Here is a 24085-nt window from a genome sequence, read left to right on the forward strand (position 1 = left end):
CCTTAGGAGGGCGTAGCTTGCACCCGCTATGCCTCGAGCTATACTCAGGTTTTTTAGATTGTATTTTGAAAGGCGTCGGTCATTGACTCATCAGCATCTCGTCAATATTCTTCTCGCCGTAATTTGGGTCCTCCTTGAAAGCAGAACGATCTTTAATATCAGACTCGCTTGGGATTCCGAGCTGTTAAAGCTCGGGTCCATGTTGCAACAAAGCGGACTTATAATGCCGCAGCTAGCACCCTACAGTCAAACAATGAGCAAAAGCAAACTCACCCCTTTATGTGAATCTCGACAAGTCGAACTTGTGTGCCATGGATTGTCACCCGCCTGAGTGGTTGTAGAAGTTAGGAAGCTCTCAGAGTAAGGGCGGTGTTTAAATAGAGTGCTTTGCCCTTCACTGTTTGGGAGTGAATGGAAAGAAGACTGCTTGAATGTAGTATAGAGCGTAGTATAAAGTGTAGTATAACAAGTAGAATTCTGATTGGTCAATTGCGTTGAAACGGGACGATGGAAGCATCTCACCAATGAGAATGCACCATAGCCTGAAGTAGCCGAAAAAGGAAACCTCGGCTGATTATCTAAGACCCACTACGCAGAACCTGAAGAGGTTGGATTATATTGACTCACGCCGAGATCCAATCATTCAGTATTTCAATCATTGCATAGTTTGGTCTACCTGAACTTATCTCTGTACCAATAACTGCGTTCCATCACGTGTTCCGGTGGATGATTCTTTTCAACGGTTCTGCAGGCTGGCCCGGAGAATTCGGAACAAAAAACTTAACCGGCCATGACAGCGGACGTTGAGCCTCAAGACCGTGATATGGCGGTGAATTATGATGCTGAGAATATGGAGAAGCAGCAAGATGTCAAGACCAGTCCGCATTATCAAGATGCTTTTGGAGACGAGGAATTTGCGGAGGTCAAGTACAAGGTGTTGAACTGGTGGTAAGTACCGTAACGTCATCCCGGTATGCATGCATCAATTGCTGATTATATGCAGGCAATGTGGTTTTCGTGAGTGATTCTGGTGCATCGCGACTTTCATTTGAATCTAATTTTTGCAGTCATGGTGTCGGAAACCGTCTCGCTGGGAATTCTGTCCCTGCCGGCCGTCGTGGCCGAGCTGGGTCTGGCTCCGTAAGTTCTGTGTCCAGTGGGCTCAGTACATCCTGCTAATGCCTATTAGTGCAATTGTCCTCTTATTATTCCTAGGTCTCATGGCCACCTACACCGGCTATGTGATCGGGCAGTTCAAGTGGCGCTATCCGCACATCCATAGCATGGCAGATGCCGGAGAGGTCCTCCTGGGCGCTTTTGGTCGTGAGGTCTTCGGGACGGGCCAATTGCTTTTGATCATCTTCGTCTCTGCCAGTCACATCCTGACTTTCAGCGTGGCTATGAACACTATCACAGACCACGGTACCTGCACGATTGTGTTTGGTGTCGTTGGTCTCGTTCTCTCCTTTTTGCTCTGCTTGCCTCGGACACTTTTAAACATTTCCTGGCTTTCTCTCGTGTGTACGTGTTTATGGATTTCCTGTGCCAGTTGCACGAAACATGAAACCATACTAATATACCACAGCCTTTGTCAGCATCCTGACAGCCGTCATTATTGCGATGGTCGGTGTTGGTATTGAAAGACCAGGGAAAGGAAACATTCAGGCTGCGGTTGATACAAGCCTTTACAACGCGTTTTTGGCTGTTTGCAATATCGTCTTTTCATTCTGTAAGCTCCCCTCTAGTTCATGTTCGAATGCGCTATCTAACAAAGACAGCCGGCCATGTTGCCTTTTTCAGTTTCATGGCGGAATTGAAAGACCCTAAGGATTATCCTAAATCCCTGTGTCTCCTGCAAGGCATCGATCTCGTTCTCTACATGGTTGCCTCTGTGGTTATCTACTGCTATGCCGGTCAGGACGTGACATCTCCCGCATTGGGGTCAGCAAGTCCTATTGTCCGCAAGGTTGCCTATGGTATCGCTTTGCCTACTGTGAGTATCCCGACCCCGTACTGCAGACATATAACTAACACATATAGATTGTGATTGCTGGCGTCGTCAACGGCCACGTCGCCTGCAAGTATGTCTACGTCCGTCTCTTCCGCAACAGCGATCGCATGCACAAGCGCGACTGGGTCGCCACCGGCTCCTGGATTGCAATTGGAGCTGTGGTGTGGTTGCTTGCGTGGATTATTGCCGAGGCGATTCCGGTTTTCAATAATCTGCTGAGTTTGATCGCGTCGCTCTTCGCTAGTTGGTTTACCTGTGCGTGCCCTCGAACAATCACGACTGCGATGCTTCTAAGCTAATATACGATACAGACGGCTTCAGCGCGATCTTCTGGCTCCACATGAACAGAGGTCAGTACTTTGCAACTCCGACAAAGATACTCCTGACTTGTGTCAATATCTTTATTATCGGTGTTGCATGCTGCATTGTAAGTTTCCCTCCTCCAGTTCTGGAATCCTTGAGCTAACGAGTTTAGTGTGGCCTTGGATTGTACGCATCAGGCAAAGCATTGCACGATAATCCCAGCAGTGCCAGTTTCTCGTGTGCAAATAATGCATGAGCATTTTGCCTTGTTCGTTGTTCATATTGGACATTTTAACATATCGTGTATATTATGAATTTCTCGCCATAATTTAGGCTTTAAAAGCGTCCATTAATCAATTTATTTAAATCATCACAGAAACCTATACAGAAACTCCAAGCTCTGGAGATTGAGCGAGTCTGGCTGCGAACTCATCCCTAGGACATCTGTATAATCATCTGTAAAGTTAAATAGTCCGTACCAGTCATTCGGTGCCATAAGGTCCGGACTAGGGTCCTGCCATTGCTGCGAGTTATCTGCAGCAATCGCGCCCGTAGCATCATTCGTCTCGATACTACCATTCGACAAGTTAGCAGCCCCATGACTCCGCCCCATCCCCATCTCCGAAACCAACGTATCCCCACTCCTCAAACAATGCGCCGTACTCTCATCCAAACACCGAAAAAACAAATCCAGCACCCAATTCTCCAAATCCCAACTCTTCTGCAACTCCTGCAACCCCAACAGACACAATCTCGCGCGATGTTCCGCCAGTTTCCTTGTCGTCCCTGTTGTGCGGCAGCAGTTTATCGTGTGGATGCAGAGTGTTGAGAAGGCGTGTGTGATTAGGTGGTTTGGGCCGTGCTGGACGAGGTTGTGCGAGAGCATGTCTTCGATTATGCGGGTGCTGCGGGTTGCGGCTTCGAGGGCGATGGTGCCTTGGGTTTCGGTTGTGGTGGTTGTGGTGGTGGTGGTGGGGTGGAGGAAGAGGGGGCGGTAGAGGAGGATGTAGAGGTTGCTGTGCCATGTTAGTTCTGGTCTTTGATGGCTGGCATAGGACGAGGGTAGGCATACTTGTATGTCATGTGCAGTAGTCCGGTTAGGAAGATGGCGCTTGGGGTGGACTGGCTTTCTAGTTTCATTTCTGCTGGGAGATGGGATTCCCATTCTGTGAGTTGGGAATGTAGTGTTTCGCGGGATATCCCGTGTGCAGTGGGCTGTCTTGGTAGATATTGTGTCGAGACGATTGCGCGTACTATACCATTGTCAGCTGGTCGTCTTTTATCTCCACAGGAAAACGTACATAACCGCGCCAGCTTTGCCATCTCAATTGGGTATGGAATGTGTTCTGCATGCTGTACCCCAAAGACCTCTTGATCCTCAACTCTCTCCTCATCTTGTATATCCTTCGGCTCGAGCATGGCAATGTCGCAATCTTCATCACGGATTCTCGCGGGTAACCCTAACGCTGCGGAGCTTTGTTGGTCACGTATCTATTCCTTCGTTAGCAAGCATAAGGGTACAAAGGTGTATGGCATACATAATAAGCCCACCATATCCTCTTCCAAAGCATCTCCTCTCTACCCGACTGAAACGACAATTTCGACCTACACAGTCAGCGTCTTCGCCTTCTCCAATCCGGTAGTAAAGACATACATAACATGCATCCCTCTCTTCTGCGCAAGACAAATCCCGACCTCCAACCAAAACCTCGTATCCCTTTCTTCATTCGGCCCACCCCTCCAAAAGCTCAACAGAAACAGCGCCTGCAACTTGGTAATCTTATTCGACTCCCAGTCCGCGTCGTAGATAGCCCTAGCCCGACTATGAAACAGGACCTTGGCGCGGTAGCGCGTTTGAAAGCCTGTTTTCGCGAAAGTGGTATCTGGACAAAGACTTACTCCGATGAAGAGCATTGCTTGCAGGAGCAGGGGCGATATAGTTTCGTTCTTGTACGTGTCATGAATGACTTTGCGGTCGAGCATTGGGAAGCACGGGTGGAACCAGGTAAAGTATGCCTGGAGGAGAGACTCGCGGATTTCCTTTGAGGGGAATGAAAAGGCGCCGTTGCGGGTTAGCTGTTCTTTCATGGTGCTCTTGTGTGCGCGGAGAGTTTCCTCACGGGTGATGTTTGCGTCTAGTCTTTCTGGGATCGGGTAGTGGAGTCTTGCTTTTGACATCTCGTTTGCGTAGCCTTTATCTGGAGATCTGGTGCGTCCTTCGTCGATGACACAGGTGAGAGGGCTGGATTCTCCTAGGAAGACGGTTTGCTGGGTGTGTGCTAGTGATGGCTTGAGGGCGATCCTTTCGGCATGGTTTATCTGCGCGTGACTCTCCGACGCTGGGGTTCTCCATGAATACGCAGGCGAAGCAGAAACAGGCGTCGAAATCTGAGGTTGGACATGTTCCTGCTGCTGCTGTGGAGTCCCTCGACGTATCTTATTCCGCGGATACCTGCGAATGTTGGCACTTGATCTACACCAGTGCAAGAAGAACACATCTAGGCTACTTACTTCCCCCGTCGCGAAACCCCAATCTCACAATGCGTATTCAACGCCACGCAGTTAGCGCATGGTTGCTGGTCCATTACATTGCAGCGGATCCGGCGTCCGTTACAGGTGGTGCACGCTTTTTTGGCCCGAGTTGGTGGCATTTTATCAACAAAAAAAAAAAAAAAAAAAGAGTGTGTGTGTGAGTGAAGAAACCGTGCAAAAAGGCGACCTAGTCGGCTACTTCGGTTATTTGATGTTCGTTGTGGGATATTATTGGTTGACGGGTTCTTCGGTTTTATGCTGTCGGCTTCTTACATTGGAGTAACCGCACTACATATGGGGCTCTATGTGCACTAGTCAGTCTCATCAATCCCCAATTCAGCTAGAATGGCCTCATTATGTTCTCCAACATCCGGCACTGCTCCGATCCGCGCATTCAATCCATCCGCATCCGCTCTCATTCCCGGTGGCAACAAAGTAGGAACAACACCCGCTGGGGTCTTCACCTCCGTCCAGCGCTGTCTCGCTTGTAGCTGCGGGTGATTCCAGACTCCTTGCATATCATTAACGCTCGCGTTGGCGATAGCCGCTTCGTCTAGCAAGACAAGGACGTCTTTTGCCGTCTGCGATGCAAACACCTCGCAGATAATGGCCTTCAGCTCATCACGATTCTGCACCCGTAGAGAGTTACTAGCGAAACGCTCATCTTTTGCGAGTTCAGGCTGTCCCAGAACCTTATCGCAGAAACTCGCCCACTCGCGCTCATTCTGAATTCCCAGCATAACAATCTTCCCATCTCCCGTGTCAAACGGTCCATACGGGTAGATAGCAGCATGCGCAGCACCCGCAGGAGTCGGGCCCGGTGCACCCTCATACGTATAGTACAGCGGGAACCCCATCCACTCCACCATACTCTCCAACATTGAGATGTCGAGGTTACAGCCACGCTTCTCGGAATCGCGTTCACGATGGAACAGCGCAGCCAGGATATTCGAGTAGGCGTAGCTACCTGCTGCGATATCTGCGATCGAGATGCCCACTTTTGTAGGTTGTTTGGACCCTGTGCCTGTGACGGAGAGCATCCCCGCTTCGCTTTGGATCAGGAGATCGTAGGCTTTCTTGTCGCGGTAGGGACCATCAGGGCCGTAGCCGGAGATGTTGCACACGATCAATGATGGGTGGTTGATTTTCAGGGCCTCGTAAGACAAGCCTAGACGGCCGCTTGCGCCGGGAGCTAGGTTCTGGACTAGGACATCGGCGCGGCCCAGTAGGCGCATCAATACGCGATGGTCGCGCGGGTTCTTGACGTCCAGGGCCAAGCTTTCCTTTGATCGGTTTGTCCAGACGAAATGCGAGGCGAGGCCATTGACGCGGGTGTCGTAGTGGCGTGCAAAATCGCCTACTCCAGGACGTTCAACTTTGATAACTCGTGCCCCGAGGTCTGCGAGTTGACGGGTGCAGAACGGCGCTGAGATTGCTTGTTCCAGGCTGACAACGGTGATGCCAGCTAGTGGGCCGTCCGTTGTTTTCGTTGATAAATATCGGGTACCCCAGCGAGGGCATGATTGCGTAGAGCGCCGTAATATATTCATTTTCATGATCAGTGTAGAAGCACCGCAAGTGTGAATTGATCGGTTCCTTGATTGATATAGTGGGGCATATCGGCTATACGGTTATATGCACCTACCGGTTTCTGTATTGAAATACCACGACGAGCCTCTTCAACATCTTCAAACATCACCATGTTTCGCCATATTTCCAGACAAGTCTCACGCAGAAAGCATGTTGCAAGCATTCGCGCACCATGGCGCGCCTTTTCATCAACCACCCGTCGACCATTGATGGAACTTACCGGGTTCACAGACGAACAATTGACCGTCCGCGACGCCGTATCAAACATATGCGCCAACTTCCCCAATACATATTGGCAAGAGTGCGATCAGAATGAAAAAGACCCCAAAGAGTTCCATGCAGCATTAGCCAAGGACGGATGGCTAGGCATCGCGCTACCAGAGGAGTTTGGCGGGGCTGGATTAGGTATTCCAACAAGACAAAGGGAGAAAAGAAGAGGAAGGCTAATAATATAGGTATTTCTGAGGCTACGATGATGATGCAGACCATCACGCAGTCTGGGGCAGGTATGGCCGGGGCACAGGCCATCCACGCCAATGTCTACGCGACACAGCCCCTTGCCAAGTTCGGTACGCGGCAGCAAAAGGAGGAAACTATTCCAAAGATCATCAACGGCACGTGGCGGACATGTTTCGGCGTGACGGAGCCTAATACGGGACTGGAGACTTTGAAACTCAAGACGTTGGCCACGCGGAAGCCCGATACAGAGGTCTACTCGGTGACTGGTCAGAAGATATGGATCACCTGTGCACAAGTGGCGTCCAAGATGATTCTGCTTGCGCGAACGACGCCTCTAGAAGAGGTCAAGAAGCCGACAGAAGGTTTGTCTTTGTTTTGCATCGACTTGGACCGCGACCACCCGGGTCTTGACCTACGCAAGATCAAGAAAATGGGTGGGCGCGCGGTGGATGCAAACGAAGTGTTCTTCGACAACTACGAAATTCCGACGAGTACTCTTATTGGTCAGGAGAACGAAGGATTCCGTATCATCCTACATGGCATGAATGCCGAGCGATGTCTCTTGGCAGGAGAAGCTTTAGGGCTAGGGTATGCCGCGCTGGAACGCGCTGCCCAGTACGCACAAGAACGAGTAGTGTTTGGACGGGCAATCGGGCAAAATCAAGGAATTGCGCATCCACTAGCCGATGCGTACATGAAGCTTGAAGCGGCCAAGTTGGCCACCTACCATGCAGCACGGATGTTCGACTCCTCGAGGGCCCCGGATAATATGATCCCGGTACACACCCTCGGAGTAGCATGCAACAGCGCCAAGTACTTAGCGGCAGAAGCGGCGTTCACGGCGTGTGAGCGAGCAGTCCTGAGTCATGGAGGAATGGGGTACGCGATGGAATATGATGTCGAACGGTACCTGCGCGAGTGTTTTGTTCCACGGATTGCGCCGGTCAGTCGGGAAATGATTCTGAATTATGTGAGTGAGAAGATATTGCAGTTACCGCGAAGTTATTAGCAATAGCCAATCTCTAGGAAATTTCGATTTGGTAATCCGTGTATTTTCCGTGGATCAGTCCCTGCACTATTGAGAAGAAGCAATAATTGCAGTGGTTTCGTATACAAGCTTTTCGTCTTATTGGTTTCTTGTGTCGCTTAGTTCAGGGCCCAAGCAAATTAGTATTGGACCGGAGTTCTGGGCATACTCTTACTCCGTGCCAGTACCATATGTCAGCGTATGACAAAAGAAATTGGTTCACACAGAAGCCTTCCCCGGGAAAATGCCACGATATGACCGAAGGCGCATGGACGTCATGAGCACTGTCCGTATGGGGTTACTCTTCATGCCTTAGTGCATCTCTCCATCTTCGGCTAACTTGTCGACTTGGCCGGGCGGCATCCCTTGACGTCCCATCATGAAGAAATATCCGGGGAAGAATAGCCGCATCTGGACAATGTCTGAAATCTCATGCTCCTAGCTAGTGGGTAACCTGCACTCCATTCTCTGGGGAAAACTGCCCTGTGGAAAAATCTGACTCCGATGGGTCCAGTATAGAACTCTAGAACTCCGTACAAGACTAGGCATCCATCGGAATCGCCGCATGGATTCTCCTCGTTAATCTTACCAACCCGAACCCGTCTAGGCGCTTTCTCTTGCCTATACGGTGTCGGGAAGAGCCGGTCAAACGGCGTACAGGAAGCAAAGGTATGGTTTCGCCGCCCGGGCGTCGGCAAAAAAGACTGTTATCCCGGCCATGCTTGGCCGAAGTGAAACCCTGCGTGTGCGAGAGGAGGACGCTGGGAGCATGGCCGAAGTGGCCGACGTAGTCATGAAATAGTAGTAGTGTCGAGAATCTAGTACCATGGGGAAGTGGTGGTTTCCGCCAAGACCAGGGCTGCCAGCGGAAAGGGATCCCCGCGGCGGGGAGTCGGCGGAGCTGGAGAGACCTTACTACTAGGGATGCAGTATATAGCATAACTAGTCCACAGTATACCTGTATACTCAGTTGGGAACATCCAACATCTACAAGAAAGAGTAGACGGGAAATAACAAAATGGAGAAATGAAACGTAAAGAAAAACTGCAGGAATACATACAAAAATAGTACTATAGAATGCCGGCGCATCTCCGTCTAATTATTCTTCGGCTCTCCTGCGGTCCGAATGCTTTGTTGATTGGCATTCAAACGGCTCTTGGTAGGTTCATTAAGTAGGTGGTGGATGGGTGGTGAGGACGGACAGTGAATTGTAGTCATTGTGGGGACCTGTCATTAAAGAAAGAGATATCTTAAGCGAGGCACCTGACCTGGGGTCGTGGTTCTTTTATTTCTTTTCCTCCCCTCTTCCTCTACTCTTCTCTTTTTCCCTTTCATATCTTCTCCATCTCTCTCTCTCTCTCTCTCTTCCACTTCATCGTATTCTTTCTTTGTTGTCTCTCGTTTATCTCAAAGAGGAATCAATATCATCAAACTGGAGAGATCTATTCCTGCTGTTTCTTCCAACGCGACGGCCTACTCAACATGTCGGTCCCGTCGTACGCCGGCCTCTCTGGCCCCTGGCTGATGAGGGCCATCACGGCTTGTGCTACCATGGGGTTCTTGCTTTTCGGTTATGATCGTATGTCCTGCTTTACCAGATGCTCCAAGAGTCGAGCTAATACAGAGAAGAGGGTGTCATGAGCGGAATTATTGATGCGAGACCGTTTGGCGAAGTTTTCACGCAAGTTCAAGGCGATTCGACTATTCAGGGTGTCGTCACGGCTATTTACGAATTGGGTGGGTGACAAAATACAATATGGTTGTTGAATCTGGGCTGACGCGTGGTGCAGGATGTCTCGTTGGTGCTCTGTTCATCCTCGGTGCTGGTGACTGGCTGGGTCGTCGTTATTCCATCATAATTGGCGCTGCGATCATGATTATCGGTGTTGTTCTTCAGGTCTCTTCCGTTAAAGGCCAGGTTCCCATCGCTCAGTTCTGTGTTGGACGTGTCGTGACGGGCATTGGCAACGGCATGAATACCTCCACCATCCCGACCTATCAAGCTGAATGCTCCAAGTCACACAACCGTGGTCTGCTCATCTGTATTGAGGGAAGCACCGTCGCTATTGGCACGGTCATCTCCTACTGGGTTGATTTTGGTTGCATGTACGGCTCGGATGATCTCACCTGGCGTTTCCCCATTGCCTTCCAATGTCTCTTCGGCTTTATCATCATCTTTGGTCTCATGTTCTTGCCGGAATCTCCCCGGTGGCTCTTCGCTCGTGATCGCTACGAAGAGGGTGAATATGTGATTGCCGCATTGGTCGGTCAGGAAATCAACCACCACGACGTCCAGATGCAAAAGACTCTTATCTTGGACTCTCTGCGAGTGTAAGCTTTTTTCTTCTTTGTTTATTTGTTGGATTTGGTTGCTCTTTGGGCGCTTTTTTTTTTTTTTTTTTTTTTTTTTTTTTTTTTTTTTTTTTTTTTGTTGTTGTTGTTGTTGTTGTGTTCTGTGCAAACGCTAATCGATCGTGTGCTTTTAGTTCTGGTCAGACCACTGGCAAGTCCACTCCCATGTCTGCTGTATTCACTGGAGGCAAGACTCAGCATTTCCGCCGCATGCTTCTCGGTTCTTCCACCCAGTTCTTCCAGCAGATTGGTGGCTGCAATGCTGTCATCTATTACCTTCCTGTCCTGTTCGAACAGTCCGTCGGCCAGAGCCACCTCATGTCCATGATTCTGGGTGGTGTCAATATGATTGTCTACGCTATCTTTGCCTGTAGTTCCTGGTACCTGGTGGAACGTGTTGGTCGCCGCAATCTGTTCCTGATCGGTTCGATCGGCCAGTGTCTGTCCATGGTTATTACCTTTGCCTGTTTGATTCCAGGAGACCCTGAGCCTGCCAAGGGTGCTGCCTTTGGTTTGTTCGCCTTCATCGCCACTTTTGGAGCGACCTGGTTGCCTCTGCCCTGGTTGTACCCGGCTGAGATCTCCCCTATCAAGACCCGTGCGAAGGCCAATGCCCTGTCCACCTGCACCAACTGGACCTTCAACTTCTTGATTGTCATGGTCACCCCCATCATGGTCCGCGACATTAAGTGGGGCACCTACCTTTTCTTCGCTGTTCTCAACGGCCTGTTCGTTCCAATCATCTGGTTCTTCTACCCCGAAACGGCTGGTCGCTCTCTGGAAGAGATTGACCTTATCTTCGCCAAGGGCTTCGTCGAGGGCATTTCATACGTCCGCGCTGCCGAGGAGCTCCCCAGACTGTCGGACGAAGAAATCGAACGCGTCGCTGCTCAGTACGGTCTCGGTGTGGATGTGGAGGCACCTGCTAAAGGCACCTCTGAGTCTGCCTCGCAGGAGGAGCAGGTCGAGAAGACCGGCTAAGCCTCGCACTACTCTGTCACGGCGTCGTGGTCATGATTTTCTCTTTTTATTTGTCACCCTTTCATATGTAATGTTGAATACCCATGAGTTACGGGGAAAAGACTGGATTTGTTGATCAACCGGTGGAATCTCTGGTCATGTAACTTACAGATACTGCAAGGTCGCGGTGCGATAGATCTTTGTTCATATATTGGACGGATGTGCCGCAGGCCATAATTTATTTATTTGATTTAATATTCAGTGTCTGTAGACTGTTTCTTGCGATACTTTAGACCTCCATTCGACGAGACCACTTGACTTCTGGTCCGGCGAAGGAGTAAGTCGCGTGATGCAGTCGATAATAATTTCTCTCAAGTAATTTGCATTCGTTCTCCAGCGTATGCTGTAATATGAATCGAGAGCCTGTCAGCAATATCATGTGATTTGACATCTCTGTTTTGGCCTGCAGCTGGCAGCTTAATCCTCCAACGCCCTCATCCACCGACAATCAAGCTTCAACTTTCCCACGAATGAGGAGTGAGTCGCTACTTATTTCTTATATGATCCTGTATTTCTGAATGCATCAGACTTTTTTATTAGCTAACCAGGCGATTGACTGTGTTAATCTCAGCTCAAGGATTCGACCATATGCTCGATCGTCCCGTTCCGGTTCCTGTCCCAACCCACCCCAGCCTCTTCGAATGAACGCAACAAGGACACTATAAGCATACTCTCGCTGGAAGCAAGGTTATCATGTGTGAGACTGGGGTTATGCTCTTGATGGAAAGGAATGACTAGCAGGCATGTACTCTGCAAGTCATCCAACCGGTGGAAGTTCGAGCTTGGGACCGGCCAGGTGTCAATTGACGTTCTCCAGTCCGACTAATTCCATGGCTGTCATGTATGCACTTCTCTATACCATGGACAGCTCTCGTTTTTATCGCGTCTGCGCTGACACGATCCTTCTTGCTGTCTAGAAGAACGGTGTGGAAACACATTCGCTGTTGCGACCACCGCGATAACTCCACGGCATTTCAAGATGCAGATGCACGGAATATGCTTATCTTCTTTTGCTGCACGGGATATTTTTATTTGAACGTTAGACACAGATAGGGCAACCGTTCGCACGCTCCACGCCATGATCCACCAAGTCAACGCTTCCGCAGCTCCGATCGAAATTCGTCGGAATCCCAGCCAAGATAAAAATACCTTATATCTTCTCGGTCAGCGGTCGCAAGAAACACCTGGCAATTCGATTGTTGAAATAAAGAAACAATGGAAAAGAGGTGCATTGTTCAGCTCTGGCCAACGCTTATTGACCCGTTCACACAGCGACAGAAAACTGCGCGGCTTGATTCAATATATCTGGCCAGGTCATGCTGGATTATCCATGCAATTGAACCAGTTACGATAGATTAATTATGACCACGTATCAGCGTGCATCGGCTGCGCTGTCGGATACGCAGGCACAGATAATCAACTCGAATAAGCCGAGTCGACCTCCCGGCAGCCCCCATGACTCTCTCGTATAGCGACTTTAGCTTTTCTTAAAATCCAAATCACCCATTGATCCTTGAATCCAGCCATTGAAACACCGTCCGGGTATTCGCGAGATGCCGAGACTGGATCCCGATATGGGGGGATTTCTACCCCCGATCTGCAGAATGCGGGGTCTCCATAGGCGGGCTCTACAGGGTCTGCTCGATAGTTAATTCTTGTCCTATGATGTGTCAATAGGGGCTAAATGTGGGTATGGAGGTGGGTATGGAGGTGAAGAAGTTATATAAAGGCTGTATCCGTGGGTGTACAATTTCTCGACAATTGTTCTTCCAATTCTCAACCCATCATCATGGACACCACCGTATGCAATTACCCCTCATCCATACTGACACGAGCTCATTACTGACTACCATGCCTATAGACCTTTCGCAATGTCATCAACAATGAGTTGACCACAACAGCTGAAACCCGCCACGGGATCAACCCTGCGACCGCTCAACCCAATCCCCCCGTGCCCGTCGCAACCCGCGAAGACCTAGACCGTGCTGTCGACGCCGCCCAGCAGGCCTTCAAGAAATGGTCCAAGACTACATTCGAGCAGCGCCGTGCAGCTCTCCATGCCTATGCGGACGCCATTGAGGAGAACAAGGATACCTTGGCCACTATCCTGACCATGGAGCAGGGCAAGCCCCTCACCCAGTCGGCCATGGAGATTGGTTTTGGTATCCAGTGGGTGCGGGGAATCCCGAACATTGAAATCCCTGAGAACGTCATTGAGGATACGGAGGAGCGACGAGTTGTCCAGCGACACACACCCATTGGCGTGGCTTGTGCCATTGTGCCCTGGAACTTCCCCGTGTTGCTGGCATTGGGCAAGATCGCGCCCGCTGTGTATACCGGAAACACCGTTATTGTCAAGCCTTCGCCGTTCACACCTTACTGTGACTTGAAGCTGGCAGAGCTGGCTACCAAGTTCTTCCCTCCTGGTGTTGTTCAGGCTTTGAGTGGTGATGACTCCCTTGGGCCATGGTGTACTGAGCACCCTGGCATTGGCAAGATCAGCTTCACTGGATCGTCCCAGACAGGACAGCGAGTCATGGCAAGCTGCGCAAAGACCATCAAGCGGGTGACCCTGGAACTGGGCGGCAACGACCCGTGTATCGTCTGCGATGATGTCGACGTGGACACTGTGGTGCCAAAGGTACACTCCTCTCCCAGTTTTTCGATAAGCACATACTAACCTTTGTAGGTCGGCATCTTCTCCTTCCTCTGCACTAGCCAAATCTACATGATGATCAAGCGCCTCTACGTCCACGAACGTATCTACGACGAATTCCGCACCAAGCTCGCCGAGTTCGTCAAGTCCCTCCCCGTCGGCGACGGCACCAAGCCCGAGACCTTCTTCGGCCCCGTCCAAAACGCCATGCAATTCGACAAGGTCAAGGAACTCTTCGCCGACACCGCCAAATCAGGCTACAAGACGGCTCTGGGTGGCGATATCCCTGACTCCTCTGCCTCTCCGGGGTACTTCGTCCAGCCGACGATTGTCGACAACCCGCCCGAGGACTCGCGGGTCGTGCAGGAGGAGCCCTTCGGTCCTATCCTGCCTATGATGAAGTGGTCGGATGAGGACGACGTGATCGCGCGCGCAAACGGTACTAACTCAGCTCTCGGTGCGTCCGTCTGGACCAAGGATATGGATCGGGCTACCCGTATGGCGGACCAATTGGTTGCGGGAAGTGTGTGGGTGAACTCGCACTTTGACATCTCGCCCAATGCGCCGTTTGGTGGACACAAGGGAAGTGGTCTGGGGACGGAGTGGGGTATTAATGGGTTGCTTGGGTACTGCAACTCGCAGACTTTGTGGTTGAAGAGGAGTCCTTGATTTCTTGTAAGCTGTGTTACGATGTTGCTATGACTTATGTATATAGCTGTTGGTTGGCATTGAATATATACCACGATAGCGGAATTGATATTTCCCCATAACCCTTCGCAAACAACCCATGTAGTAACATATTTATTATCCAAATACAGCTATAAAACACAAGAATATCAAACCATACTTAGAATAGCGTAGAAATAACCATCAAACATTACAGAGGCCTATCTCCAGTGACTGCTTAAGTATGTATGCTTATGGGGCAAAGAAAGTTTAAGTGTTACATCAAGAAGGTGCTGTGGTCTAGTGGTATGACGTCGCGTTGTGGCCGCGCCAGCCCCGGTTCGATTCCGGGCAGCGCCATTATTTTTTGTTTTTATTTTTTGCTCCTCATTTTTGCGAATGAAAAATGCAGCCTTGTATCCCACAGAACTAACAGCCATACACAATGGCCCATATCTGGTCCGTGTAAACAAGCTTCCCCACGCTAACCCAACACGGCAACCGGCAGAAACCGGGCTTCGAGACACACAATCCCGCACCGGGCGAGATGTGATTATGACCAACAGTCAAAACCGACGGCGCTCTTTCTTGCAGCAGCGCTGATAATTCCGGCCAATTGATCGATATGATCGATAGCAGAGGCTGCAGGTCCACGTACGCACATTATTAATGGCGAAATGGCCTTATCTTCAACGCTTTTCTCCGCGGACCGCACCTCCATTTTTGGATTGCTGGCTGGTGATATAAAGATTCAAGATAGCCATTATCTGACTCGGTTCTACACAGGATAGACAAGCAAAATGGCGGAGAAAGAGTGTCGCGATGATGGCCAGAAAACCACGGTCGTCGTCGGTGCTGATGTTGAGAATCCTCCCACGCGCTACCAGCCTACCAGATGGCAGAGTAATATCACCATTGCGAGCTGTGTACGTCCCATGCTCCCCTTCAATAAGAACAACACAAACTGATAGAGACAGTACATCGCCAACTTCAGCGACGGCTACCAAAATGGCCTCGCCAATCCCACCAATGTGATCTTCAAGCACCTGCTCGGCACCGACTTCACCTCCGAGATGAAGACGCGCATCAGCAACTCACTGCTCATCGGCGCGATAATCGGTATCATCGTACTGGGTTATGCATCAGACATGTTCTCGCGACGGGCAGGGCTACTATCCACATCGTCGATTGTAGCTATCGGGACGTTAATGGCAACAGTCGCACTGTCCGTACACCCGACAATGAACATGCTATGGTATTTCATCGTCGTCCGCGGTATCGCAGGTTTCGGCGTCGGCGGCGAATACCCCCCTAGCGCAGCAGCAGGAATCGAAGAAACAGATGAATTCATGCGCCGATACCGCGGGCCCATGTTCGTCTCCTTCACGACACTAATGGCCACTCTCGCCAGTCCCATTCTCATGATCATATACCTGATTACGCTAGTCGCAAGTAACAATAACCTAACCATCGCCTTTCACGCCATCTACTCAATCGCCACTATCCTCCCTGTGATCATCATCGTCATGCGAATCTTCATGGCTGACTCGACGCTATTCCATTACTCGAATTTCAAAAATCAGCGTAAATCCCCACGTCTTATTCTCCTCTTGCTGCGGCGGTACTGGTGGCGCATCACGACTACATCGCTAGCATTCTTCCTCTACGACTTCATCAACTTCCCCAATAGCATCATGTCAAGCACCATCATCTCCTCCCTAGTCAAGGATAACAACGTCCGCACAACAGCAATCTGGCAGGTAATCCTCGCCGTCCTCCCAGTGCCTGGCGTACTGGTAGGCGCCTGGCTAACGAACCTCATCGGCCGCCGCTGGACCGGTATCGCTGGTTTTGCGGGGTACGTCGTCCTGGGCTTCGTGATAGGCGGTACATACACCAAACTGTCGCAACACATTGCTGCCTTTGTCGTCTTGTACGGGTTACTGCAGGCATTCGGCCACATGGGCCCCGGCGCAACAATCGGCCTTATCTGCTCCGAGTCATTTCCGACTGCAATGCGAGGCATGGGCTACGGTATTGCAGAAGCATTTGGTCGTGCCGGGGCTGCGGTTGGAACGCAGTGTTTCACACCATTGCAGGACTGGGCGGGTGATAGCGCGACGTTTTATCTTGCTGGTGCGGTGGCTGTTGTTGGGATGTGTGTTTATTGGCTTTTGCCGGAGAGTGGGGGGTTGGATTTGGAGGAGGAGGATAAGGTGTTGAGGGTTTGGTTGGAGGAGAGGGGGTTTACGAGTGATGGGGTAGCTAGATAGGGGTTAATAGAGGTGTAAATAAGCGTGGTAGAATTAACCTGATTGGTTCAGAAAGATTAACTGGAATATACCCTGTAGGGTACGATCGAGATCACTATTGGATAAGAAGACCTGTCTGTAACATTGTATTATGGTTTATTCTAACTCATATTCCATCTTCAACACCTCCGCACAAGTACTCCCCGTGACATACGCCGTCGCCTGCGTATGATTATTCGTCATCACTGGCACCACACTCATATCCGCAACCCGCAGATTCTCAATCCCAAACACCCGGAACCGGCTATCCACGGCCGCTTCCTTACCCCCTTCATCCGGTCTCCCCATCTTAACAGTCCCGGTCATGTGTCAGACAGAAAAGAGGTTGGCTCTCCAGTACTCGAGGAGATCCTCGTCTGAATCCGACGGAGGTGCCATGAGCGTGGAGACGGTATCCTTTTGGAAGGCTGGATGCTTGCAGATGTCGAGGAGGTGTCGAAGAATCGCGATACATGTGGCGCGGTCATAGGGGTGAGATAGGAACTTGGGGTCAAAGAGAAGAGGCTCTTCGGGGTTGGAGGATTGCAGTCGGACCTCGCCGCGGGATTGCGGGTTCATTAGAAACGCTGTCACGCAGGTGTAGCTGTAATCCTTCACTGCTTCGGGCATGAATATGTGTAGCGGGAAGTTTGGGACGATCTCATAGTGTGGGATGGTAGGACGGTGGAGGAACTCTTGCACAGAAGCTGGGAGGGCTTTAAATTCTGGCATGTTTGGGACGATGTCTGATTTGAACCAGCCAATTCCCAGCTGGCATGAGTGGCGTGCCCATGGCCCCTTCCCACTTTCCTTCCATTCGCCCATGGCGTTTTCCATAGCAGAGGGGTCTTTGAAGAAGGTGTTGCGGTCATTGGTGTTTGGGTTGCGTTGGTAGGTTAGTGAGGCACAGAGATGGTCTCGCAGTCCTTGGCCAACGGCAGGGAGGTGCTGTATGACTGGGATTTGGAACTTTTGAAGTTGTTCAGCTGGTCCAATGCCCGAGTGCATCAAAACTTTTGGGGTGTCCAGCGTGCCGGCGGAGAGGATGACTTCCTTTGATGCCATGACTAGAGACGTTAACTTTATCTATGCCAATCACAGGGTAGGACGTTACATTTTCTTCCCAAAGACTCCACGCCAACAGCTTTCTTGCCCTGCAGCAGCACTCTTTGCACCGGAGAGTCAGTTAAAATCGTCAAGTTATCAGGCGCGTCCTCCAGCAGGTCTGTTGCCATCACTCTCACTCCCCGATGAGCAGTGTTAATAGCCAGTGTCAACCCAATTGGATTCCCAGAATTATGATCTGTACCATGGGGCAAACCGGCTTGCGTAAAAGCATCTATCAGCAGCGGCAAATCCTTCTCCCATTCCGGCGCATATCCCACATGCAAAGCGCCACTGCTCCCATGATCTTCTGCCCGGGGTGATGCATATTTCGTATGCGCAGGATCAGATATAGCCCCACTGAACGTCTCCAAATTCTTAAAACGTGCCTGGATACGGTTCCATTTAAAGATATCGTCATTTACGACATTTGCCCACTGGTTGTAATCATCACGAGCGCCAAAGGCGTAAATGCAAAAATTGATAGCAGTGCTTCCTCCCAGTGTCTTGCCGCGAGAGTAGTCAATTTGACGTCCATTGCAGTGCTTTTGAGGCACTGTTGTATAGGCCCAATTGATGGCTGCGTTTCGGTAGGTGCCCCACCGCTGACCGTCGACTCTGAGGAGTTTCTCGTCACGTCGCGATCCAGCCTCAACCAGGAGGACTTGGGGACGTTTGGGGGAGCGAGATAGGGAAGAAGCGATGCTACAGCCAGCCGGACCGCCTGTCAGTGTTAATTACCAGCCATGAAAGGGAATTGGAATCGAGAGAGAATTGAAAGACTAACCTCCGACGACAATGAATTCCCATAGACCTGATGCCATGACTTCTGTAATCTAGACCACGACGCCAAACTCGTGCAGACAGAAACTGGCATAGGAAGAGCCCGGGAGACCACACAATTTTACGATTTTTTTTTTGTGTGGCCATGTCATCAGGATCCAACGGATTCTCGGAGACAGAAGACATGACGTTAGTACTCCGTATGTATGATGATGGTAGTATATGGATACATCACAGAGAAGAATAACATCCTTGAGAATCTGTTATCAATGTTATCTGCAGTTTGGAATGGAAAGTGAAAGCAGATGGTTGATTGAGAGGGAGAAGCCTGGGAGTTCTCTTGCTGTACGAAAGGGGAAGGTGGTCAGTTAACCGCTGACACACCACATATCCATGTTAACTAGATGCTTACCTTATCAGTATGTACGGAGTGCAGATGATATACAAGCACTAATTGAAGCAGGAAAATAATTGAGTCTAACAATTGAGTCCTACAGTTGATGTAACTAACTAATGTAATTCACAAGCGAGCCGCCCACCCAATCCCTATGTTTAGTATTTAAATGCATTTATTTCAACCAAAACGCCATAATTATTAAAAAGCAAGCTATCTATATTTATTTGGACACGCATTTCTTTTATGTCCTATATCCCCACATCCACCACACTTCGGTAGCGCTCGTTGATGTGGCTGTAAAGCTGGTGAAGCACGTTCATGAGGGAGGGTCGTACAAGCTATTTGAACCTCAATTGGCTCTGATATTATAGTATGAGCCTCTTCAGCTAAAAAATCGCCTTCATGGGGTATATGCCTTGCTTCCAGCACGTGATAGGTATACACGTGACCAGACCGTCACACAATGACTGGTTGCTCCTGGTGTCTCAGAAGCTCACTGCAAACATGGATCACTTTGACAACCCCCAACTTCACATAGTGTACATTGCTAGCTGCTGTGAGGGCAAGGCCTGAAAGCACATCACTCCTTGTATGTGAGATGACGTTGCAAACCTGTATGTTGACTCAAAGGACATGCTCAACCACCTGAAGATGATATATGACGACCCAAACTGAGTCACAACAGCAAAGCATCAATTCTGACAGTTGTACATGAAGAGTGGCAACAAATTTCATGACTTCTTGTCTGAATTCCTGTACCTTGCTGCAGAAGCAGGTGTTGCAGAGGATACCTGGAAGGATGAACTTTGCATAAAACTGGCAACTAAACTCCAGGAGCTGTGTATCACTGAGAGCTACAAGACTGGACCCTTCCAAGACTTCTCTAATGCAGTGTCCCAGACTGCAAGTCGTCTTGAGGTCATCAACCATCAGAACCAGAAGAATTGATCTTTCAACTTCTCTTCATCCAGCAAGGATACCACTAAGGGAGCTGGTCAGGTGAATGTCAAAAAGGAACCAGCCCCTCCCCAAAGCGTCAGTTCAGTGGAACCCCATAATGGATCCAATCATGAACGACTGATGAAGGAAGGGAAATGCTTCCACTGCCAGGGACATGGTCATTTGGCTTGAGAGTGCCCTACCAAGGCCGCGACCTCTGAATTGAAGGAGCTTGAACAGAAAGCGTCTGAGAATGAACTGGACAACAATGCAGGAAAAGTCTAGCCCAAGAGAAAGTCTCTGACCTGGGGCTAGATGGTGTCAACCTAGGCAAGTTGGATTTTAGTCAACTGATTGGAGGACGAGGATTCAATGTGAATAGAGACCACGCCTAATCAACAGTGCGTTCTGGACGGAGTTGATTTTTGATACTCCTGTGGTTTCGTTCATATTGGTGATCCAGCTCGAGTATCCGAATTCGTTCCAAAGATTCTCGCACTCCAGAGGGAATACATGCGCCGCCTCGAGTTTTGTCCACACTCCCAAGCTTGCGAGTAAGCCGCCTCCGCCGGAGATCATGCACTTTCTGTCTCGTCCACGAACGCCGTCCCGAAAAGCACTTTCGCGCCCCGAGGTACCAACGCTGTATGTGCGAAAGAATCAGAGTTCGTCGGTAATCTCGATAGCACCTAGATGAAAGGTTAGTGACAATGGTAGACTTACACAAGGAGGATCTTACCTCCTTTGATGATCTTATAATCCATCTCATAATCCCCTGGAAGGACTAAATCGTCGCTGGGCGTCACGATGTTTCCAGTACTTCCCTGCCTGATTGACATCGATAGTAACCAACAGGATACCGCGCAGCATATAATCGAAGTTCGCGTAAGTAATCGAACCCCACCTGATAGACACGATAGTTTGGGTTGCGGCATCATAGACATGCCCATCACGCCCCGAGTAGCGCGCTAACATATAGCCGTGCGACGTGTTGTATTGTTTATAGACAGAATAGTCAGACACGGCAGGCAGGAGGAACGACGACTGATGTTACAGACTAGTCCTTTGTCTGGATTGGAATAACAGCATTATGTACATCCTACTCATACTTATACACCTCTTCAAAGGCTATTGCTCGCTAAGCCAGGCTGGCCCTGGTGAATAAAGACATGCTACTTGCCACTGATCTTCCAGTCCTAGTGGAGCAGAATTCAAATCCAGTGGTCGATGCAGCCTCACGGTGAATTCATTCCTCTTTTGTGGATGGATGAAGCACAACAGATCATGGATAAGTAGCTGGCAGGACTTTGCCAACAACCCACTGAAGGATGAGACAGCGAGCCCAGGTCTTCACAAGCTCCCATCACTGCAGTTTCAGCATTAAGCGTTTGGAGTCTGGGGGATGGGGTCAGCCAGCGCTTGGGGCTGGCTATGGGCGCGTTGCGATCCTGAATGAAACTATACAACTTCTTGGGTGCCTCCCGGGTGAGTTAAAGGGTGATGCCGCTTTTCGGTCGCGCGACCAGGGGTGAGTTAGGGTGAGTGCGCTATAGATGAGGGTGAGCCATCACCCAACATCACCCAGCGCCGCGCAATCTCAATCCTTTGAAATCCTTCCAATCTTATGGCATGCTACAACGACTGATTATTGGCTATCCTTTTCCAATTTCAAAACACCGAGCTATCTTGGAATCTGCACATAGCCACAATCAAATCTAAACCCCGGCACCGCCCATCGCCCGCCCGTTTGAGCCCGTAGGGCCGCCCGTTTTGGCCCATTCTGTGCACAATTCTCGAGAGATCAGGTCGGCTGAGGTCAATATTTTGGTCAGTTGTGCCAAAGTGGGGCATTTAGCGTCTCGGCGGTCATGTGACTCACATCCCAGTGTGTAATTCTTTTTCAACCCAATTGACATCTTTCACAGTATTTACCAACCACTAATCCACTCGTTGGTCAATCAGCATCGCCATGGCGCCTGTCACTCGCTATTCGGCCAGAGACCGCACTCCAGGCACGACCCAACAACGGGACAACATCCTGATCAATGGCATCGCCAAACCGGCGGGAATTCGCAAACGACTGAAGCCAGATAAGCCAGATAAACAGAAGGCAGCCCTAGAAGAGAACCCTCCAGAGGATCTGGATGCAACTACGCCAACCTCACTGCTACCGGACATGGACATGGACCTGGAATCAATAGATCAACCACCATCAGCTCTCCCAGAGCCCCAGAACCCAGATGGGCAGCTGGACCATGAGCTGACAGGACACGTTAACACTATCCTGCAAGCCCGGGCTATGAAAGAGAAGGAAGAAGATGAAGATATACTAGAAATTCTAACTCTTTTGGACAAGAAAATCTCCTCCATGAAACAAAAAGAACAGCCTAGAGCCCTCTCCTTTGGCAAAGCTCTGCATACATTCATGCAGAGTTTTTTCACCCAATCAAAGGCCAAGATACATGATCAAGGCCCTACAGCCAACCCGGCCCCAGCTAGCCCCCCCCAAACGTACGCAGCCGCCATTGTGCCCAAATCAGACAGCAAGACTACAAAGAAGTCCTATACCACACCCCCGAAGCCAGAAAGGCCCCTCCGTCTCTTCCTCCGAATCCCAACTGATCACCCTGCCCGGCAGGCCAGCCCGTACGCAGTACTACAAAAGTATGCAACAACCTGGGCCCAATGGCCACCAACACCATAAAGGAGATCCAACATGTCCCCACAGGGCTTGCCATTGGGCCTAAAGACACCCAAAGCGGACAGATCCTGCTTGACAAAAAGGAGGAGATACAGCAAACAATCCAGGGCTCCAATGCCGAGTCAGAACAGAAATGGGCCATCTTTGTGATCCCAGGAGCTATCAAACAATATACTGGATATGATGGCTCTATAGTCAATGTGTCTGAACAAGCTGCAAAAGAGGAATTCAAACTGCAGACTGGATTCTCTCCACTAAAACTCCACTGGTCCAGAAAGAACCAGGAACACACCATGAAAGATACATCAACAATAATCCTTGCAGTGCCAGAGAATGCTGCTTCTGAAATTCCACTCTGGATTCACTTTTTCAGCAAGAACCTCCGTATCAGACACAAATTCATAAACCCCAGAATCCAGCAATGTGCACGCTGCTGGGATTTCCACAACCCAAGAACTTGCACCCGACAGCCCAAATGCCGGCTCTGCGGCGCTAAAGACCACACCGAGGAGAATCATGACCCCCAGTCACATGGCAGCACCCACCAGTGCGCCAACTGCTTCGGTCCCACCCCAGCAGACCATGCAAGCTGTCCAGTCCGGCCCAGTCTCAAGCAAGGGGCCATCATCCGGGTCCCCAAGACACAAGTTGCAGCCATCCGACGGACAGAACTAGGTCAAAGAGCAACAGACAACACCCAGGCCAACCAAGCAATCCCCAATTCCACACCCAACAACACGGACCCAGAAAGGGCCCCCAATCCTGCACCTACCCAATGAGATACGACAAGTCTATCCCACAACTGCGGATTCTCCAGGTCAATGTGGCCCGGAGCCCATCCCCTCATGAAGCAGCCCTCCAAATAGCCTTTGAACAAGATTACCATGCCATTCTTGTTCAAGAGCCATGGATCTCCAATATCCGCACACGCCGCCTCTCCAAGCATAGCCCAGCTTTCCAGCTTTTTACACCAACAGAAGACTGGACACACAGGCCACGCACCCTCATATATATCCGCAAACACCCACAACTCAAAGCAGAGCTCATAACACATGGCCCCCAACCCAACCGGGACTTGACAGCAGTCCAGGTAAGCTCAGGAAACCAACATGTGACCCTACTAAACCTGTATAACGCACCCCCTGGATCTATAGATGCTGGGGAGGGGCTGAGGCACCTACAAAGTCAACCTCTGCCCCCCAGATCCTGTTTGATTGCAGGGGATTTCAATCTTCACCACCACCTCTGGCAGAC

At 50.2% G+C, this 24085-nt stretch overlaps 11 protein-coding genes and 1 non-coding gene across 12 annotated transcripts; 8 read left to right on the plus strand and 4 right to left on the minus strand.

Moving 5' to 3' along the window:
- The first annotated feature begins 642 nt into the window (after positions 1–642).
- Positions 643–2691, plus strand: ASPGLDRAFT_53239 (uncharacterized protein). Its single transcript, XM_022547928.1, has 9 exons — positions 643–948; positions 1004–1017; positions 1068–1140; positions 1190–1521; positions 1586–1729; positions 1779–1993; positions 2041–2266; positions 2323–2438; positions 2487–2691. Exons 1-9 carry the CDS (start codon positions 791–793, stop codon positions 2568–2570), a joined length of 1362 nt encoding a protein of 453 aa, XP_022395609.1. The 5' UTR covers positions 643–790; the 3' UTR covers positions 2571–2691.
- ASPGLDRAFT_137931 (Zn(II)2Cys6 transcription factor) lies at positions 2685–4965 on the minus strand (the record flags this gene model as incomplete). Its single annotated transcript, XM_022541567.1, has 6 exons — positions 2685–3330; positions 3387–3567; positions 3616–3805; positions 3853–3919; positions 3969–4766; positions 4826–4965. 6 exons carry the CDS (start codon positions 4963–4965, stop codon positions 2685–2687), a joined length of 2022 nt encoding a protein of 673 aa, XP_022395610.1.
- Positions 4966–5059: 94 nt separating this feature from the next.
- ASPGLDRAFT_1094836 (CaiB/BaiF CoA transferase family protein) lies at positions 5060–6409 on the minus strand. Its single transcript, XM_022539554.1, has one exon. The coding sequence runs from the start codon at positions 6400–6402 to the stop codon at positions 5158–5160; it is 1245 nt and encodes a 414-aa protein (XP_022395611.1). The 5' UTR covers positions 6403–6409; the 3' UTR covers positions 5060–5157.
- Positions 6410–6567: 158 nt separating this feature from the next.
- ASPGLDRAFT_160025 (acyl-CoA dehydrogenase family protein) lies at positions 6568–7944 on the plus strand. The gene is made up of 2 exons (XM_022542450.1): positions 6568–6841; positions 6892–7944. The coding sequence occupies exons 1-2, from the start codon at positions 6646–6648 to the stop codon at positions 7902–7904; spliced, it is 1209 nt and encodes a 402-aa protein (XP_022395612.1). The 5' UTR covers positions 6568–6645; the 3' UTR covers positions 7905–7944.
- Positions 7945–9404: 1460 nt separating this feature from the next.
- On the plus strand, positions 9405–11255 carry ASPGLDRAFT_137972 (uncharacterized protein; the record flags this gene model as incomplete). Its single annotated transcript, XM_022541569.1, has 4 exons — positions 9405–9501; positions 9552–9659; positions 9713–10253; positions 10409–11255. 4 exons carry the CDS (start codon positions 9405–9407, stop codon positions 11253–11255), a joined length of 1593 nt encoding a protein of 530 aa, XP_022395613.1.
- Positions 11256–12866: 1611 nt separating this feature from the next.
- On the plus strand, positions 12867–14636 carry ASPGLDRAFT_1095153 (aldehyde dehydrogenase family protein). The gene is made up of 3 exons (XM_022539555.1): positions 12867–13095; positions 13156–13935; positions 13984–14636. The coding sequence occupies exons 1-3, from the start codon at positions 13084–13086 to the stop codon at positions 14617–14619; spliced, it is 1428 nt and encodes a 475-aa protein (XP_022395614.1). The 5' UTR covers positions 12867–13083; the 3' UTR covers positions 14620–14636.
- A 269-nt stretch (positions 14637–14905) lies between these two features.
- Positions 14906–14976, plus strand: ASPGLDRAFT_t174. Its single transcript has one exon. It is a non-coding gene; the product is annotated as a tRNA-His (tRNA).
- Positions 14977–15416: 440 nt separating this feature from the next.
- ASPGLDRAFT_137980 (uncharacterized protein) lies at positions 15417–16889 on the plus strand (the record flags this gene model as incomplete). Its single annotated transcript, XM_022541570.1, has 2 exons — positions 15417–15542; positions 15594–16889. 2 exons carry the CDS (start codon positions 15417–15419, stop codon positions 16887–16889), a joined length of 1422 nt encoding a protein of 473 aa, XP_022395615.1.
- A 348-nt stretch (positions 16890–17237) lies between these two features.
- Positions 17238–18835, minus strand: ASPGLDRAFT_30314 (GMC family oxidoreductase; the record flags this gene model as incomplete). Its single annotated transcript, XM_022543934.1, has 3 exons — positions 17238–17974; positions 18022–18735; positions 18799–18835. The coding sequence occupies 3 exons, from the start codon at positions 18833–18835 to the stop codon at positions 17238–17240; spliced, it is 1488 nt and encodes a 495-aa protein (XP_022395616.1).
- An 883-nt stretch (positions 18836–19718) lies between these two features.
- On the plus strand, positions 19719–20347 carry ASPGLDRAFT_1095409 (uncharacterized protein). Its single transcript, XM_022539556.1, has 3 exons — positions 19719–19805; positions 19877–20226; positions 20278–20347. The coding sequence occupies exon 2, from the start codon at positions 19903–19905 to the stop codon at positions 20137–20139; it is 237 nt and encodes a 78-aa protein (XP_022395617.1). The 5' UTR covers positions 19719–19805; positions 19877–19902; the 3' UTR covers positions 20140–20226; positions 20278–20347.
- Positions 20348–20499: 152 nt separating this feature from the next.
- On the minus strand, positions 20500–20790 carry ASPGLDRAFT_138027 (HNH endonuclease signature motif containing protein; the record flags this gene model as incomplete). Its single annotated transcript, XM_022541577.1, has 1 exon — positions 20500–20790. A coding segment is annotated over one exon (291 nt), but the record flags the coding sequence as incomplete, so codon positions are not given.
- A 2816-nt stretch (positions 20791–23606) lies between these two features.
- ASPGLDRAFT_137981 (uncharacterized protein) lies at positions 23607–23804 on the plus strand (the record flags this gene model as incomplete). The annotated part of the gene is made up of 1 exon (XM_022541571.1): positions 23607–23804. A coding segment is annotated over one exon (198 nt), but the record flags the coding sequence as incomplete, so codon positions are not given.
- Between the last annotated feature and the right edge of the window lie 281 nt (positions 23805–24085).

Source organism: Aspergillus glaucus, assembly GCF_001890805.1.
Source record: "Aspergillus glaucus CBS 516.65 unplaced genomic scaffold ASPGLscaffold_38, whole genome shotgun sequence".
NCBI classification, from domain to species: Eukaryota; Fungi; Ascomycota; class Eurotiomycetes; order Eurotiales; family Aspergillaceae; genus Aspergillus; species Aspergillus glaucus.

What these genes read in the sequence shown, in the direction of transcription:
- ASPGLDRAFT_1094836 (XM_022539554.1), bottom strand. Translation starts at nt 6,402, where the DNA reads ATGAAAATGAATATATTACGGCGCTCTACGCAATCATGCCCTCGCTGG.
- ASPGLDRAFT_1095409 (XM_022539556.1), top strand. Translation starts at nt 19,903, where the DNA reads ATGAAGAGTGGCAACAAATTTCATGACTTCTTGTCTGAATTCCTGTAC.
- ASPGLDRAFT_53239 (XM_022547928.1), top strand. Translation starts at nt 791, where the DNA reads ATGACAGCGGACGTTGAGCCTCAAGACCGTGATATGGCGGTGAATTAT. An exon ending in CAATATCGTCTTTTCATTCT is followed by an intron (nt 1,730 to 1,778) that starts GTAAGCTCCCCT and finishes TAACAAAGACAG; the next exon opens with CCGGCCATGTTGCCTTTTTC. An exon ending in TCGGTGTTGCATGCTGCATT is followed by an intron (nt 2,439 to 2,486) that starts GTAAGTTTCCCT and finishes TAACGAGTTTAG; the next exon opens with TGTGGCCTTGGATTGTACGC.
- ASPGLDRAFT_1095153 (XM_022539555.1), top strand. An exon ending in TGGACACTGTGGTGCCAAAG is followed by an intron (nt 13,936 to 13,983) that starts GTACACTCCTCT and finishes TAACCTTTGTAG; the next exon opens with GTCGGCATCTTCTCCTTCCT.
- ASPGLDRAFT_160025 (XM_022542450.1), top strand. Translation starts at nt 6,646, where the DNA reads ATGGAACTTACCGGGTTCACAGACGAACAATTGACCGTCCGCGACGCC. An exon ending in GTTTGGCGGGGCTGGATTAG is followed by an intron (nt 6,842 to 6,891) that starts GTATTCCAACAA and finishes CTAATAATATAG; the next exon opens with GTATTTCTGAGGCTACGATG.